Consider the following 17,027-nt stretch of genomic DNA (forward strand, 5'->3'; position numbering starts at 1 on the left):
GTGACATTTTCTTGATGACAAATCCCTGTCTCTTGGCCCTGGGTGGTCTGGTTAGTCGTGGTGTCCTGACATCCCTCTTTCCATATTGCCTTTTAAGAAGAATTCTAATAATGTCATGTTACCTATCTTTCCACATATGGGGGGGGGGGGTACATCTCACACTCTTCTTAAGGAATTTCTGCCAGCCCTGAAGTCTGCTTTTGTGCAGCAAACTTTCAGTGTATTGGTGTGGATGAAGGCATCTGGGCATGAGAAATGGGCCTCCTTATGCCAGTCCTAATCTTTGTCATTCCTTCCCATGTCCCATCCTCTGCCTCTCCTTGCTATAGGACCCCCAGGACCTACTCCTTAGTTCTGTACACTGCATCCTCTTTCCTGATGCCTGTGGACAGTGTACCCTCAGCTGCTCAACTACCCAGTTTATGCTTTTATTGGGGAATGGGAAACCCCAGATTTCATTGCTTGTAAACACCCGTTCTTGTGCATGGTGGTCTTGTCATGGAGACAGACTAGCCACCATCAGTGACCTGGATGTGTGTTGATTGGCTGGGGGCCTGGTACAGAGGCTCCAGGAGGTCAGAATACAATGATAGCCACCTAACCAACATTATTTTAGCCCTGATCTCTGGGTTGGGAGAGCTGAGGATATAGGTCCTGATCATACTGGCCTGGCTTTGAACCCTGGTCCCTCTTTCTATTGTCAAGGATAGTGCTTCCACCTTTAACCTTTCACCTGATAAATTTATAGTATGCAGAGTATGTAGTCTGTAAACTAGGCACACAGACCAAACCCCCACTGATCAGGAAGCATAAGGGAATTTAAAGAGCCTCTTTGGTGCACATACACTATTAACACTGAAAGAAAAGTCAGATTTGTGTACAGGATAGGTATGCTTGCTTATATTACATAGATAATTAAATCTTGGCTGGATAGTTGATACTGCTCTAGGCAGAGCATCTTTAGTGTTTTTAGTTGATCACTTTTTGATTTTAGAATCATCAATGCTGAGAACACAATTTGACATTAATATATAATGTCAGAGGAATGCTTAGGGACAACCCAAAGATATAATCTGATTCATGCTGAGGACTGAGCATGTGCAGTGGGCATGACGTATGTGCTCAGGACTGAGTGTGCTGTGAATTCACAAACAGCTCAGATTATTTGACTTGTAATTAAATTCTGGTCACTTAATGTTAGAAGACCTTCCACAGTTGCCCAGATTTTCCTATTTCTCACATTTAGCTACATACACACAGTTTAGGAAGCTAGACTCTAGGAACTGGGCTGCTGCACACAACTGGCCACAACTGAGAAGGCCAAATCCCTTTGGAGGGAAGATTCAGGCAGTGGGGCTCAGCAGACTCCTGGAGTACCTTGAACAGGTAGCTGAGCTGAGCTACCTCCAAATTCCTCCTGTCACACAGGCCCCAGAAGGCACAGTGGTGGTGAGGCACAAGCAACTTTCTCTGCTCCCGCAGTTCTGTGCACCACTATATCTCCATTTCTACCTCTGATTCCTGGGCATCTGGCAGAGCCCAGCTGGAGTGGGTGGGTGGGAGCCACTGGGAAGGGCTAGGAAGCATGTGGAGGTGGGCTGAGGCTACACAGTCTCTCTGCAACCCTGTGAGCTGTCTCAGGACAGGCGCGGCCTGCCTTGTATGGTGCTGCTTGGAATATGCTGAGAGGAGATTTGTATGCTCAATGGCTGTAGATTGGACAGACCCCGAGAGCCAATCCAGATGGCCTCAGGGGGGTCACTCAGAAAATGAATGGTAAGTAGGAAGGTAGCTGGGAAGTGAGGGTAGGTACAAAGGCTCTGCACCTAGAGGGTAATGGCTGGCAGATCAGAGCAGAGGAACCTAGTGGATCAAGAGAAGTCAGCCTTACTCTAATTGTAGACTGCTCACTGAATTTTGAATGTCCCTTGGCCGTGGGGCCCTGATGGGGGGGCGGGAGTTACATCTGAGCAATATGGGGTCAGGGAGGGGTGGGGAACATGTTCCATCCATGTCTTTGGTCCTTTGACCCCCTTACTACTTGTGGCCTGATCTGGTCCAGAAGCTCTGATCCCATTGTCTGTCCTTAGGTCAAGCACCATGTTTCCATCACAAGACGACACTGACAGCGATGGGGAGGTCTGTGGCTGGGCTCTCGCCCTATTTGCCCCACCCCATCCCATCAAGCACCCTGCACTGCCCCACTAAGCCCTGTCCTGTACAGCACCCTCTGCCCACCCCTCATAGGAGCTGGCACTATACTTCACTGAGCCCCAGCAGCTCTTAGATGTCTTCACAAAGCTAGAGGAAGAGAACTTGTCGCTGATTCAGAACACGCAGGAGATGGAGGAGACCTTGGATGAACTGAACGTCACTCTGAAAAACACCCAGATCCGCATGTAGGTCCCTGCTGCCCTCTTGCCACTCCTGCGCCATTACACTACCAGCTGTCTTCCTTGTTTAGGGTCTGGATGCAGGGCCTTGAAGCCATCTGCACTCAGAAGGCAGCAGCAAGGACCTCCTATTCAGCCCTTCTGCCATTATTCAGGCCCTGGGAAGCCAGTTTTACAATGTGGAAGGCCACTACATCCCAGGGCCCTGAAGCAGGCATGGCTTGGAAGGGTCTAGAAGCTGGTCTTCAAGATACTTCAGCCATGGGGAAGCATTAGAGGTCCTCACATAACACCACTAGCCCCCAGGCTGTAAGGGAGGGAAGACCTGCTTTACTGGGGTCATGGAGCATTGGGTGGGAACCAAGCAGCAGAAGTGAAGGTGAGGGGGAGGGTACAAGGCCACCTGACAGGCTGGAGCCAGACTGGAATGGGTGAGACCTTGAAAGGACAGGTCTGTCAAAATCTCTTTAGCACAGCAAGGGACCAGGGATCTGGAAAGATCCTGGGGAAACCCAAGGCCCTAAGTGTGGCTAGCTTGGCAGCAGGGGAAGGCTGGACCTGGGTCCACTCCTACCTTGAACCCACTGGACACTCACAGACCCATACTCCCTGCTGCAGGGTGTGGCTATCAGACATCCCATCCCAGTCTCTTCTGTTGGCCCATTCCAGAGTACAAGGGAGCTGAGTAGGAAAGGCTGAGCTGGGGTATTAAGGGCCCAGCTACTAAATCCCTAACCTCGGAGCAACTTTTCTTGGATGGCCCATGGCCTGCCAATGAGAGCTTTATGCTGAATGGCAGCGGATAGACCCACACACTGACTGACAGGAAATGCACATGCTAGGGAGAAGACAAGGTGAGTTATGTGAGGGACAGGTGACAGATGCTGAGAGGAATTAGTGTGTGGTTCAGCACTCTGTTGGGGAACTGGAAGGAGCCAGCCACTCAGAGCCCTGGGAAAGCAGTTCAGGCAACAGAAGCAGCCAGGGCATAGGTCCCGAGCCAGCTGAGACTTCAGTATCTAGCTCGGGAGCCATGCACTTCATAATTCATCTTACTGGTCCAGCATGGCTGCCCCCAGAATGAAGTGAAACTTCCAGCTGCTAGGCAGAGCTTTTTTCTGAAAACCTGGCAAGGGCTGGAAGCACAAGATGTTCTGTAGAAAGGCCAGGAGCCTCTGAGCTTCTCAGAGGATCTGCTCTCCCCTAACAGAGCCACCCATGTGCCCAGCAGCATACAGGTGACAGGCAGGTGCAATCTCTGTAACACTCATAATCTTTTTTCTGAAAAAACACAAAACAACAACAACAACAGAAAAACCAAATAAAAAGCCAGAAAACAGCTTGTGAGAAAGCAATAGACCATAATTTACCAAAAGAGCCTTAGATCTAGCTGCAATAACAGATATGTTCTATAGAAAATTTAAGGGTTTAAGAGGATGGTTCAGTCAGTAAAGTACTTGCCTTGCAAGGAGGAAGACCTGTGTTTTATTCCAGCTGGGAACAGTAGTGTGCACTTCTAACTACGGTTTTGGGAAAGAAGGCACAGGGGATCCTTGGGGCTTGCAGGCCTAGCTCACCAGGCACACACACACACACACACACACACACACACACACAGAGAGAGAGAGAGAGAGAGAGAGAGAGAGAGAGAGAGAGAGAGAGAGAGAGAGAGAGAGAGAGAGAGAGAGACCCTGTCTCAAAATACATGCAAGCAGCATGCATTCACACGTTTAAGGGAGAAATGACAACACTCCTCAGTCATCTCCAAAGGACAGACGGAAGGAACACTCCTTGCCTCACAGTGAGAACAGCATGTGGCCCTAATGCCAAACCAGACACAGACAGCCCAGGAAAGGAGTCTGGGACAGGGTGTCTCATCACTGTAGGCATAAAGACCTCAAGTGGAATCCCAACAGTGTGTAAAGACACCATGGGTCACAAATTAGGAAGAGAAGGAAATTTTCATTTGGTGAACATCACAAGATCCTACAAGCGTGTACTGTTAGTTAAGGGCAAGAGACTAACTAGTGGCTTTTCTGTTGACATCTGGAGCAAAGGGTAGGTAGCTTCTTTTTTACTGCCCTGGAATTCCACCCTGGTGGGCAGAGCCTCAGCTTTTCTAGGCCTGTGACCTCAGACCAGGACAGGGCTCTCTGCCTAATAGGTCATGCCTGGTGGGAGCCCTGCGTGCTGAGGGAACTGTCCAATCCTGCAGGGACAAGGAGGTCAACCTTCTGAAGCAGTGGATTGCCTCCATGATGATATCAATCTCCAAGGAGGAAGAGTCAGCCGCAGAACTGGAGCTCAAAGCCCGAGTCTTCCACTTTGGGGAGTATCAGGGTGACCAGCAGGTAAGGACAGGGTTGTCTTAGGGCAGAGGCCAGGGCCTGCACCCCAGACCCTGCCCACTACCTAGACTCTGGGTGCTTGGTGTGACATGTGCCTAGGACTGTCTGCTTACCCATTCCCTCAGCTGCCTACACTGCCTCCCAGACTCTCAGCAATAGGGACCAGGTCCTGGTCAGGAGCTTAGCAAACATACACATAGAAATCTCATTTGCTCAGTCAGGTTTCGGTTCTTTCCAGCACTACCCAGTGCCTTGTGTGACAGTCACCAGGCTGGGGGCCTCCTAGCTTCTTTCTGCCTAGCCAAGAGCAACTGGGCACTGGCTGTGGCTAGACCTGGCTTTTTGCCTGCTGGTGTTTATTAGTATCTACTCAACACCCACACAGCAGTTTACCTGCCTTCTGAATGTCGGAACAGGCTCAGAGACAGATGAATTTATCTACCCAGGGCTTCACAAAATGTGGTCCTGCAGGGAGCTGGGGCCAGTGCATGGCTCCCTGGAATACAAGATTGGCCCTCAGTGGGTTTGCTAAGGAAGCTGGGGGAGGGAATGGGATATGAGCCAAGTCAGAAGCCTGACCATACCTGCTAAGGAAAGCAGGTATCACTGTTCCACCCTACTCTCTGTGTCCACACTGTGGCTGTTCCATCCTGGCTGGCAAGCCATGAAGACTGCTTGTAGACTATCATGTGAGGGTGATCAGGGACCTGCAGCCATGCCACACTACTGATTGTCCCCAGGACACGATGTTGGAGAGCCTGAACCACAAGGTGCTGGAAGTCTACCGGAAATGTGTGGGCATGCAGCAGGAGGCCAACCTGGGCACAGTGCAGATGCTGACTGTGGTGGAGCGTCAGCTGGATGAACTGCTGGAGAATCTGGAGCGAGTGCCTCAGGTCAAGATCGAGCAGGCTGAGAAGGCCAAGGAGAGGGAGCGGCGCATGAGGTCAGTCACTGTGCCCAATCTTCTGTGGCTGCAGACTTGGCTGTGTGCAGGGTGATTTAGTCAGTGTCCACCATTATGACTCTCCTGCCCAGAGATTGGCTTAGGACTCTGTATCATGAGGTTGAGGCCACTGCCTGTTGGTGCCACAGGGTAGAAGCTCTCTACCTGGACATCCACTTATATGTGGGGCCTTGGGACACAACCATCTGCCAAATCTGTTTGTCTCTCCTAAGGTTGGGGCGACCTCTTCTGGGGTCCTGGCACATGTCCTAGTTGGATGCTAGGGTGTAGGTCTGTGGGCACAAGAGTTAAAGGCATAGATGTGGATCCAGGAACACATGCTTTCTTGGGCCTGTGGTCTGAACCTTAGGTCACCCTCATGGCCAGCATAACATCTACATAGTCCTGCCTTCCTTCTTCCCAAGCCTTGGCCACTTGCTCAGGACAGGAATGGCAGAGGGGACATTTTCACATGTGAGAGGGCATGGGCTAATTTGGAGCCCAAGTGGGAAAAGCAGAGATCCCTCCCAGGCTCTGGTTTTCCTAAGCCCACCTCTTGTCCCCAGGCTTCGTGAAGAGAAGGCCTTGATGCAGAAGCAGCTGCAGGAGGAACGTCTGCAGCGGGCTCGAGCCAGGGCCCAGGCTAAAATAAAGAAGAAGGTAAGGGGTGGCGCCAGGGCCACTCTAGGGTGTACCTTCCAGGCTCTCCAGCCCGAGCTCCAAGGCCTCTCTGCAGGCAAATCACTCTGCTGAAGAAACAGACAGCTGCATGCAGTGCCAAACTGGAGTGGAGAAGTCTCCAAAGCCAGGCACTTCTAGTGTTCCTGTCATAGGGGCTGTCCTCCTCACCAGGATCAACCTCCTCGATGTATTGCACCCTTGCCACAGAACTCACACCAACATCCAGTCTCTCTCAAGGTCCTGTTGCTCTCTCTGTCCACCCTCATACAGACCTGGGGCCAAGCAAACTGCCTGTTGCTAGGCATGTGCCTTCTGGACCTCAAGCCCTTACCCCACAGAAAAATGGACTGTGGCAGCCTTGTGCCTTCTAGATGTGTCCTGGAAGCACATCTGGAGCCAAGCATAGCCTCTTGAGAAGCAGGAGCTGGCTGGCATCTATGAAACATGGTTGCCCATGCCATTATTTGGGAAAGATGAACACAATTAATAAGATACTACTAAACATCCTAGTGCTTAGTTCAGAAAGAAAGCTGACACACATTTCCCTTCAGAAGATGTAGCTCATTAGGAGAAAGACTTCCAGGCCATTATCAGGACTCAGATGGCAGGGAGAACATTACATAGAAATAGTTCAATATATGGAGGTCTAAATGTAACAGGGCCTTCTTAGTAGAAGGGCTTTTCTTTCCTGGAGAGGAACTTCATTAAGGGAAGGGGTTGAGGGGTAGAGGGGACGAGGGAGAACACACACTGCCATGAGAAGGATGGCAGGGCAGAGGAGCCTCTTCAGAGAGCAACTTTCAGAGAACCTTCCCAAGCAAATCCAAAAACAAAGGTAAGAGCCAACTAAGTTCTGGGGGGGGGGGATGAGGGGAGTTGGCAACAAGTCTCACATTCATAATTTAGTCCAACATAGTGTATATGACAAAGGCATGGAAGAACTTGGACTAGTCAGGACCATCAGTCCAGGTCTATTGGATACAGTACAGACAGCTTAACTCTGTCCAAGAGAGAGCTTAAAAGTATGGGATTGAGCTTTTATAGAGTGATCACTGACTTTTAGAGGCCAACCTGTCACACTGCAGGGTCTCCCATGGAAGCCTTGAGCTCAGAAATGCTTTAGCTCTTGCCCCTCAGAAGGTATGCTCCATGGAGCCTGCGTGGTACCTTCTGGGCTGGTCTACATTCTAGGTCCCTTTAGTCAGTACCGCCCTTGAGTGGCTGGTTTGCATGGCTAGATTTGCTGGCCTCTTTAAGCACCTTATGACAGGGGACATGGGAAGCACGACACATACATGGCTAGTACAGGCTCACCATGTTTATTTCTCCTACAGAGAGGCCGGAAATTGATAAGTCGTTCCCATCCACCAGTCATCAAAGTGAAGGAGGTTCGTGAACAGACGCTGATCAACAAGGACACGGAGGAGATGCTCTTCTTCTTCACTTAGCAGCAGAGCTGGCTGCGGGTTTGGGAAGAAGTCAGCAGGAAGTGCAGACAGGGACTGTGAGCCTGAGGGGTCCCTAACTCCATCTCATACTTTCCTGTCAGCCTCCTTACTCACAGGAAATAAAATCATGTCTCTTAGGAGTCTGAATGCCCTGCTGAAGGAAGTCTCTTGGAACCCCTTTTGTCATTTCATCCAAAGCATGTGCTTGAGGGACAGAACACTATGCTGGTTGTCATCACAAACAGCTGCTTGTAGAGAAGTCTAAAACCTGTCCCTGAGGACGGCAGGATGGTGCTGGCCCTTGGAGACAAACGAACAAGTAGCCAGCTGGGAAGCAGTGGGAAGAGTCTCAATACCATGCATAGTACCTTGAATGAAAGCAGCACAAAAGCTTTTGCACATAACATACAAACACTTTTATTCATTTGCACTAAGGACTAGGCCTATGGCAGCAGGAAGCTCCAGAGGTCAGAGCACAACAGCCCATCCTGTCACTTGCAGACACACGCTGGAGGCTGTGGGAGCTGTTGGAGCAACTTCTCTGTGGGGTGGGCTCTGGAGGCAGGTGACAGTGGTACCAGGCTGCCTACTGAGTGTCTATGGGGGCGTTGATTACAGCTAGGCAGGTTCAACCCCTAAACTTTGGCCTGTGATGCAGGAGAGACATGTGGAAAGGAGTCTTCTCAAGTAGGATTTATAATCCTTTCGTAGGGAGCAGCACCCAGGTAGCATCCAGAGAAAACTCATGCCCAATTTCAGGGCTCTCCCCAAATCCAAGAAACAAAGCAACTCAGATGGGACAGAATCAAAACAGTATCTGAAAAAGCACACACATCAAAAGTCCAAAGCATTGCTGAGTGACCCTGTATCCAGTCTTGACTAACAAATATGTGCAAGGCAACCAAGCGCCTCCACAGGGAGGACCAAATCACTCTGTGAAAACACACAAGGCCACATAATATGCTTATCTCCAACCTCAATCATAAAACAAGCCTGTTGTTCCAGCCCTACACAAAACATACAGCATTCAGAACTCCACTGTAGAGACTGCTGACAAGTTACTGCCTACTATGAATCCCAGAAACAGAATTTAGAAAGATGACTTTAAAAGCCTGAACTCTTTATTCACAAACTATGAGCACACTGTCAATTTAGGAAGAGGTTCTATTAGCAGGCTACTGGCAGGCGGCAGGCCAGCCAATCACCTTTCAGACTAGCTGCTCTGCCAGAGCTCAACCTGACTTTGGCTTCACCACAGCATACAGTGTAGGGAAAGCAACACACCCACCAAACCCATTCCCACAGGTGAGAAGCTGTCATACAAGCCCTCAGAAAAGACCCAAATTTCTAGATGCGTCAGACAAATCCTAATCCACTACAACTCAGTATAGAGAAGTACCTGAGGAGGGAGCCATGCTCTACCCACTTCCTGCAAGGATCTTTTAATGTAAAAGGTGCTACCCACCTCAGACCCAAGGGGACCTGGGAAGGGCTGGAATGCATGTGCATTCGTGCACGTACACACACACACACACACACACACACACACCACACGGCATGGGCAGGGTGCCTATCTCACAGAGGGCAACCTGTGGAGGAAGTTTCAAAGAGTATAGCCCAAACTGGCTCTCGCTGGAACAGAATCAAAGTACTTTCAATATGTGTACCCCAAAGTCTCAAACAATCAGGCTGGAGTGCTGAGGAAGAGAAATGAGTCTCTGCCCACCCACAGCAGCTGAGGTCTTGAAGTACAGCCTGGAATTCAGTCCTCATTGGCTCAGACTGCTGTCACTCAAGGTCCCTCAGGTTGATAGTACTTCCTGGTACCTGTGCAGTCTCCAGTCCAGCAAAACCTCCAGGTGCTGGAAGCACCTCCTGTAAAACCAAGCAGAAATGTAAAGGGTAGGGCAAGAAGAGAAGAGGAAGGCACAGCAGAGATGTGGCCCACACCTTATGTTCCTTCAAAGAACAATGTGACAGATATGGTGACATAAGCTTTTGATCCCAGTACAAGGAAGGCAGAGTTAGGCAGATCTCTGTGAGTTCCAGGCCAGCCAGTGTAGGCTACAAAGGGGGACCCCATCTTAAAAAAAAGGAAGAAAGAAAGGAAGGAAGAAAGAAAAAGAAGTAAAGAAATGAAAAGAACTAAAAACAGTTATTTTTTCCCCAGATATTTTTCTACAGGCCTACTGATGGCTCCATACATATTCAAACACCCATGTACTTTTCTGTTAAAAAACAGCTCATTCTTTCTCGTACCCAGCATGCACTGGGCAGGCTGCCCAGGGAGATGGCCACGGCTGCATACCCATCACTCTCCTGCTGGAATCCAGTGCTCCTGCTTTGGCACTGTAGACTCCAGTCTGCAGTGTGCAGGTTTCAGGTCACTGGTAGTCTGTAGCCTCCCTGCCTCCCTCACGGCCTCTTGCTCTCTTCCCACCACCCTATATTTTTTTTCTCCCTTTTTCTTTCGGTTTTTAGAGACAGGTCCTTGCTATGTGGCCAAAGTGGCCTCAAATTCACAGTTCTGCAGCCTTGATCTGGGTTACTGCGTGCGACTATGTCTATGACATCTGGTTCAGATTCCCTTTCTTTAGGAAGTCTGCTGAGGGCTTAAAACAGTGGTACACACATCCCTGACGTAGGCTGCAGTCTGAAAAATGACTTTCATTCCCACCTCGATCTGCGCTGGTGACAACCTACTCTCCGCTTACCTACTCCCTCACATAGCTACTGAACTTATGTAGGTGTAGCTCATTCACGGAGAATTTAGAACCAGAGAGTGCAGCAGTCCCAGGCATACTAGGTTTCATCTGGTCCACAAGCAGACACTGTAGTGTCAAGCAAGCCTGATTTGAAGCTGTGACCCTGACTACCTTTTCAAAAAATTGCAAAGTGGCTAGAGTGACCATCAACCCAATGGGCCTCCAGGGCAGGTCTGTGGCAGCTGCTAACCCATGCTATAACCTCCTGACATGGGAAACCTGGGATGAGTTCTACGAGAAGAGCAAGAACTGTAGACATCCAGACCTGGAGGACGTAGACAGGCAGATCCACGGTGAAGTAGGGGTGGAAGGCAGAGCGCTGTGGGCTGAGGCCCAGTGGTAAGCCTCCTTCACCTGAGGGGTCATCCTGGGGAGACAACATCAAGAATTATTATACACTGGTAAGCAGGAAGCAAGAGCAATGGCCCCTCCATCTCACTCACTTTGAGCCTAGTCCAAGGTTCAGTTGAGTCTGGAATCTTCTGTTGTCTGCCTCCCCTATATTTATTATTTCAATACTCAAAAAATGTGCCTGGTCCCAACAGCTCCTTTCCTTCTAATGTTCTAAATTCCACACGGATGCCTGAGTGCTTCAAGCTCATGGGGGTGGGGGCTTACCCTTATCTCTGTTCCCGGCTTACCCACAAGCCAAACAGAGATCTCAAAGCAGACAGCATCTGGAGATGAGGAGGCTACCAGGCCCCCATTAGCCAATCAGGAAAGACTGGTTTTGCCTTCTCAAGTGTGTACTCAGTTACAGCTGCGTATTACCCCCAAACTGAGCACCCTTTGCTCTGGCACCCCATCCTTCCACTGCCTTAAGGACCTTCTGAGTACTATTGTTCCACCTCATGACAACAGAAGTGAAGCTGGGGATAAGGCCACTTGCCTAAGACAACACTAGTTGTCAAGGGACAGGTGAAAAAGTCATACCCAGGTGCATGCTCTCTCTGCCTGTGATGGCATCTTTCCTATGGTCTCTTCACACTATAGTCCCTTAGTCTTGGGGTAATCTCTGTACGCTGACTTGCACATTGTGTTGTGCTTCTTCGGGATAGGCCTCCCACTCCTTTCACTGCGCCAATCTCTAGGGACTCTTTTTTCTCTTCCACAGTTCCATGTTGTTCCCCCACTGGATCAAACTAGGAGGGAGGAACATGATTTTCAGCTCCTTTCCATACACAAGCCTGAGTCTCTACCCTCAAAACTCTCACCTGCATCTTTTTTTTTTTTTTTTTTTTTGCTCTAGAACCCTTTTACACCCTGATCCACAGGTTACCCTTTGCCATCTGTCCCCCATTATCTGAACCCTGCAAGCCCTTCACAGTCTTCTACCCCCAGTCCCACCTCTTTCCTTCATGGTTCTCTCCCAGATGGATCTTGCCTGTCTCTAAGCTCTCTGAAGAAACTGGAAAAGCTCTACCCTTAGTCTCTGACATCTAGGTTTGCACTGGCCTTCTTAAGTTTCATCTATACCTCCAAGTGGTGTACAATATGTAGGTGTGACCAGGACAGAATATATCCAGATTTCTCAGCTTCCAGACCTCTTCCTTCTCCTACTCTACCTCCTCAGAGGGAAGCCTGGGAGTACAGGTATGTATGGGGCTGCTAAGTGACCTGGCAGTGACCTCCCACAGATGGGCTGTCAGATGCAGGTCTGCAGAGCCTCCAAGAGGTGGCTAAGCCTTCTTCAGTGATCAGTGAGAAAGGAAGCAGAAAAATCAAAGAGGCCCTGGAATTTTCACATGATAGCCTGCACTGTGGTGTGCAGAGTGCTGCCCAGTAGCATGGCCTAAACAGTCAAAGGAGAGCTTATAGGAGGCTCTGGGGAGAGGTGAACAGTGTGAACACAGCAGTGTGAGGCTTCCACATGGCCACCTTGGGCATCTCAGATTCCTCTGACCTGCACAAAGGAGGTCTCAAACAGGCCTTTGCAGGACAGAGGCACATGCCGCCATGTGCACCTCCAAGGGAGGTGGGGAAGATGGACCAGGTTGAGGGAACTAGACACGGGGTAACACAGTGCCACAAACCTGATACGTCAGTCCTAACAAAGGCAAGGGCTTGCACAGATGAAGTGAGACAGGCTGGGAAGAAGAGAGAGGCTGGGGTTATTAAGATGGCTGGGACAGGACACAGGACTTGGGGCAGTTTACTGAGAGGGCAGAGGCCACCCCTGCACCATCCTGCCCCTGCAGACCTCAGTATCCATATGACTGATTCCTACCTGCAGAACAGGGATCTGGACACACTGCAGCCCAGCTGCAGGGCTTGGCACTGGCAGACCTCCACTGGGTACCATGAGAGTTCCACAGAAACAACTGTGCTGGCCTGAGTGGACATGAGGAGGGTTGACCATGCCACCTTTTACTTTCCTGTGAGCAGAGTCAGAGGCTCCTAAAACAAAGCAGATAAAAACAGCACATTTAACACATGCTTCACTGGGCTCAGCCCTGACTGGGAAGGAGAGGAAGAACCTTCATGGCTCCCATCATCCCACACAGCTTCGCTGACTTGAAAATTGTTCCAAAGAAATTTTCATGAGGGACTGGAGAGATGGCTCAGTGGTTAAGAGCACTGACTGCTCTTCCAAAGGTCCTAGAGTTCAAATCTCCAGCAACCACATGGTGGCTCACAACCATCTGCACAGCTACAGTGTACTCATATAAATAAATAAATAAATAAATAAATAAATAAATAAATAAATAAATAAATAAATAAATATAAATATAAATAAAAATAAATAAATAAATAAATAAATAATCAATCTTAGAAATTTTCATGAGGCAAGAAAGAGGTAAAACAGACAAACCTGAGATTTTAGCAGAAAACTTACAAAACCCATTGTAAATCCTTGTGCCTGACAGAACCTGACTCAAGGTGCTCTTCTGAGGGCCAAGTCCTATCTCCTCCCTTAATTCCCACAGCTCCTGGAAGGAGGGAGAACACAGTAGCAGGCTTTGCCACACAGACCAGCCTTCTAGTTGCAGCAGGATTAACTACATGCCCTCTGAAATGCCCATGGCTGCTATGGACCTGTTGACTTCACTTCTGAAGGTCACCATGACCTTGTGAGGGTGGCATCCAAGTGTGCTGTGGTCATGTTTGACACAGGCACAGGGCTTCTTTCTGCCTCTCCCCACCTATAGCTTGCTTTCTCTCAGGGTGGGGATCGAAGAACACATTTTATTTTATTTTATTTTAATTTTATTTTATTTACTTCCCCTCCCTCCTCCTAGTCACTCCTTCTTACCTCTTCTTCCCCCCCCCCCCCACCTCCCCGCCTACCTCCTCCTCCCCTCTTCAGAAAAGGGGAAGCCTCTGAAGGAATCAACCAGCCTTGGCACATCCAATTGCAGTAAAACTAGGCCCATCTTCTTCTATTGAGGCTAGACAAGGCAGCCCAGATAGGGGAAAGGGATTCAAAGGCAGGCAAGATAGGGTCGTCAGAGACAGCCCTGGCTGCTCTGGCTTTAGGAGTCCCACATAAAGACCCAGCTGCACAATTGTTACATATGTGCTCTCTGGTTGGCAGGAGGAACTCTTTCTTGAAGTGCAAATATTAACCAGGCTATGGACAAGGTAAGGAGGGCCCATGTCAGGAACAGAGACTGAGCTCCCTCATTGCAGAGAGAGGTGGATCCACTCCAGGTTCAGCTTACCTGCTGGGCTCTCTGTTCAGAGCCCCTGATGGTCTGTACACAATTTTCCTGCCTAACTGCTTTGTTCTCAGCAGAGCAGGGTTGGGGCTGGGCTACTGCAAGACAGGGCCCAGGGCCAGACATAGCAAGAAGCTTCCTGCTGCTTCCTGAACACTATCCCTCCAGCTCCAGAACTATACATGTGTGAACTCTTATGCTTTTAAGTTTCCTATTAACCAAGCATGCTTCCTTGACAGAAAAATATGAACAGAAGCTGGGCGTGGTGGCGCACACCTTTAATCCCAATACTCGGGAGGCAGAGGCAGGTGGATTTCTGAGTTCAAGGCCAGCCTGGTCTACAGTGTGAGTTCTAGGACAGCCAGGGCTACACAGAGAAACCCTGTCTCAAAAAAACAACAACAAAAAAAAGAGCTGAAATTTTGTATTTTGACATTTTTAGTCTACAAGTTAAAATTGAGTCACCATTGCAATAACTAGTAATAACTAGTCATGCAAACCAAATCACACGATGGCAGATGTAGCATCAGATGCAAGGGAGCTCCCTCAAGAATGGCAACTTCTTATAACCATATAGAGGGCCTTCTTTATTATTGGTTTTGAACTTGTGATTCTCCTGCCTCAGCTTCCTGAGTACTGGGATGACAGGAATGCTTGGCACAAGTATTGACAATCCTATTAAAAAGCCAAATTGTATTGAAAATACATTTCAAAATGACTGGGAATGACTTTTTCTCCCTGTATTTTTCTCCCCTGCCTGTATTTAATGATCACTTATGGAAAGGATAAACATGGTCAGCATAGATCTCTGTTAATTAAATTTTTAAAAATAAATTACCCATGAATCTTAAATATACTTTCGCCACCAACCACCCTTAGTTCCTGAAAGAACTCACTCAGTGTTGAAGAAGTAACAGCCAGGAAGGCCAGACAGCAAGGGCAGGCATCAAATCAGAACAGTTAGGGGTGCTTATTCTGATAAAAGGCTGCCTTTAGCTTTTGTAATTACAACAAACACTAACACACATCAAAAATACTACTTTGCAGAGTAAGAGGGTTAAGATAGCTTTTTAGTTTCAAGAGCAGACACGACTGAAATGGTGTCTATCTAGTATACGCTGTTTTCTAGCTACTGTGCAAGCTGCAGGATTAAGAGTGTAAGGCTGTGCCATGTTTCTAGAGCGGCCAAGCCCAGCCATGCTGGTCACCGCCCTGTGGAGCAGGTGCTCAGGCTTAGTCTTTGCCTACTTGCATGGCTTCGTTGTTTATCCTTCCCAGTGAAGTTAAAGCTGATAGGTGGAGTTTTAAAGGAACTGAGCAAAATATGACAATATGTCTTGAGTGTTTTCTGCAGTGCTTCTCTGGCAAGCCTTACCCTACCTGGCCTTGTTACTAGCAAGCCCGGGGTGATGTGCTTGTTACAATCATTACCATCTCCCTCCATCTTCTTCCTGACTAACAAAACATCAAAAATCCCCCAAACAAACAAACAAACAAACAAAAAACCAAGAGCCGTCTACTGACTCCTCATGGGGCCACTAGGCCTCACGGTTCCAACAGGCCTGCCTCGTTAGACTTTGAGCTTTCCAAGTTTGACTAGCAAATCAAGGACAAGCACTCACCACGTCCCTTTTCACCAGCCTTTTGACCTCTGCAAGAGTCAAATACACCCATGATACAGGTTTGATATCTTTCCTAGATTTTGAGGGGACTGTTCTTGGCAGCTCTCCAATAAAAATAGTGAAGGCCACTATTATTTAGGGTACCTCTTCAGTTCTCAATTGATTAAGGCCTGTAAGACTGAATGTTACCAACTGCTTTTCTGTAGAGATACCATGGTTTTCTGATCTTTGACCTGGCCAATTATGCTGACAGAATGCCTAACTAACCAGGAGCCACTTGAAGCTCTAGGTGCGCTTTCCATTTCCCATAATCCACTTCACCTGAGGGAGGGCAGACATAGTACGTGACCTATATATAGGTTCAGGGAATCCTGGGGTCTTGAATTCTAGTCCTGGTGTTGATCCCTATTAGCTATTACTGCTCCAAGTTCTAAGATCCTTATCCAGAAAAAGAGAACTATACGTTGGGAGTTTTAAGAGAGGACTAGGGTTGGGTAAAAGACACAAGGGTTCAGAACCATGCCAGGTACATAAAAGACCTTAGATATGACACCTCTTTTGGTCTTTAATATGAGAAATACTTTATTTGTGTACCAAATATAACTTTGAAATGGCTAGTGATCTGTGTATATTACTCATTAACAAGTATTTCCTGCATCTTCATCATGTGATACAGTGACACTTCCCCTAGAGCTTCCCATGGCTGGCTTGCAAACCTAGCATTAAAATGAAGGAAAGGCTGTCCAGTGACTGGCCCAACTTGGGATCCATCCCATGTACAGGCACCAAACCCTGACACTATTACTGATGCCATGTTGTACTTGCAGACAGGAGCCTAGCATGGCTATCTTCTGAGAGGCTCTACCAGCAGCTGACTAAGACAGATACTTACACCTAACCATTGGATTGAGGTTGGATGGAAGAGTTAGGGGAAGGATTGAAAGAGTTAAAGGGGATGGCAACCCCATAGGAAGAACAATAGTATTAACTAAATCAACTAATCAGAGCTCCCAGAGACTAAGCTACCAGCCAGAGAGCATACATGGGCTGGCCCATGAACCCTGGCACATATGCATCTTTGGCCTCAATGGGAGAGGATGTACCTAATCCTGTAAAGACTTGATGCCCTAGGGAAGGTAGACACTAGTAAGGGGGGTGGGTGGGT

General features: G+C 48.6%; 2 protein-coding genes across 7 annotated transcripts in view; one reads left to right on the forward strand and one right to left on the reverse strand.

Moving 5' to 3' along the window:
• Cfap100 (cilia and flagella associated protein 100) overlaps positions 1 to 7,963 on the forward strand; it is a 32,858-nt gene extending 24,895 nt beyond the window's left edge. For all 5 annotated transcript variants that reach the window (XM_085840322.1, XM_085840325.1, XM_085840323.1 and 2 more), the window contains 6 exons: positions 2,091 to 2,139; positions 2,248 to 2,399; positions 4,609 to 4,744; positions 5,482 to 5,687; positions 6,254 to 6,347; positions 7,703 to 7,963. In XM_085840322.1, coding sequence (XP_085696448.1) covers positions 2,091 to 2,139; positions 2,248 to 2,399; positions 4,609 to 4,744; positions 5,482 to 5,687; positions 6,254 to 6,347; positions 7,703 to 7,816 — 751 coding nt within the window. In that variant the 3' untranslated portion in view covers positions 7,817 to 7,963. The remainder of the gene's footprint in view (positions 1 to 2,090; positions 2,140 to 2,247; positions 2,400 to 4,608; positions 4,745 to 5,481; positions 5,688 to 6,253; positions 6,348 to 7,702) is intronic.
• Positions 7,964 to 8,915: 952 nt separating this feature from the next.
• The window catches only part of Zxdc (ZXD family zinc finger C), a 33,809-nt gene continuing 25,697 nt past the window's right edge, over positions 8,916 to 17,027 (reverse strand). Inside the window, exons 8-11 of one of the 2 annotated variants that reach the window (XM_085840320.1) lie at positions 12,809 to 12,978; positions 12,615 to 12,668; positions 10,847 to 10,948; positions 8,916 to 9,691 (exon numbers count right to left, since the gene is read on the reverse strand). In XM_085840320.1, coding sequence (XP_085696446.1) covers positions 9,605 to 9,691; positions 10,847 to 10,948; positions 12,615 to 12,668; positions 12,809 to 12,978 — 413 coding nt within the window. In that variant the 3' untranslated portion in view covers positions 8,916 to 9,604. The remainder of the gene's footprint in view (positions 9,692 to 10,846; positions 10,949 to 12,614; positions 12,669 to 12,808; positions 12,979 to 17,027) is intronic. The other variant, XM_021164787.2, reaches the window with a different exon arrangement.

The sequence above is a fragment of the Mus caroli genome, unplaced genomic scaffold (assembly GCF_978045245.1).
Source record: "Mus caroli unplaced genomic scaffold, Mus_caroli_1 scaffold_7, whole genome shotgun sequence".
NCBI lineage: Eukaryota > Metazoa > Chordata > Mammalia > Rodentia > Muridae > Mus > Mus caroli.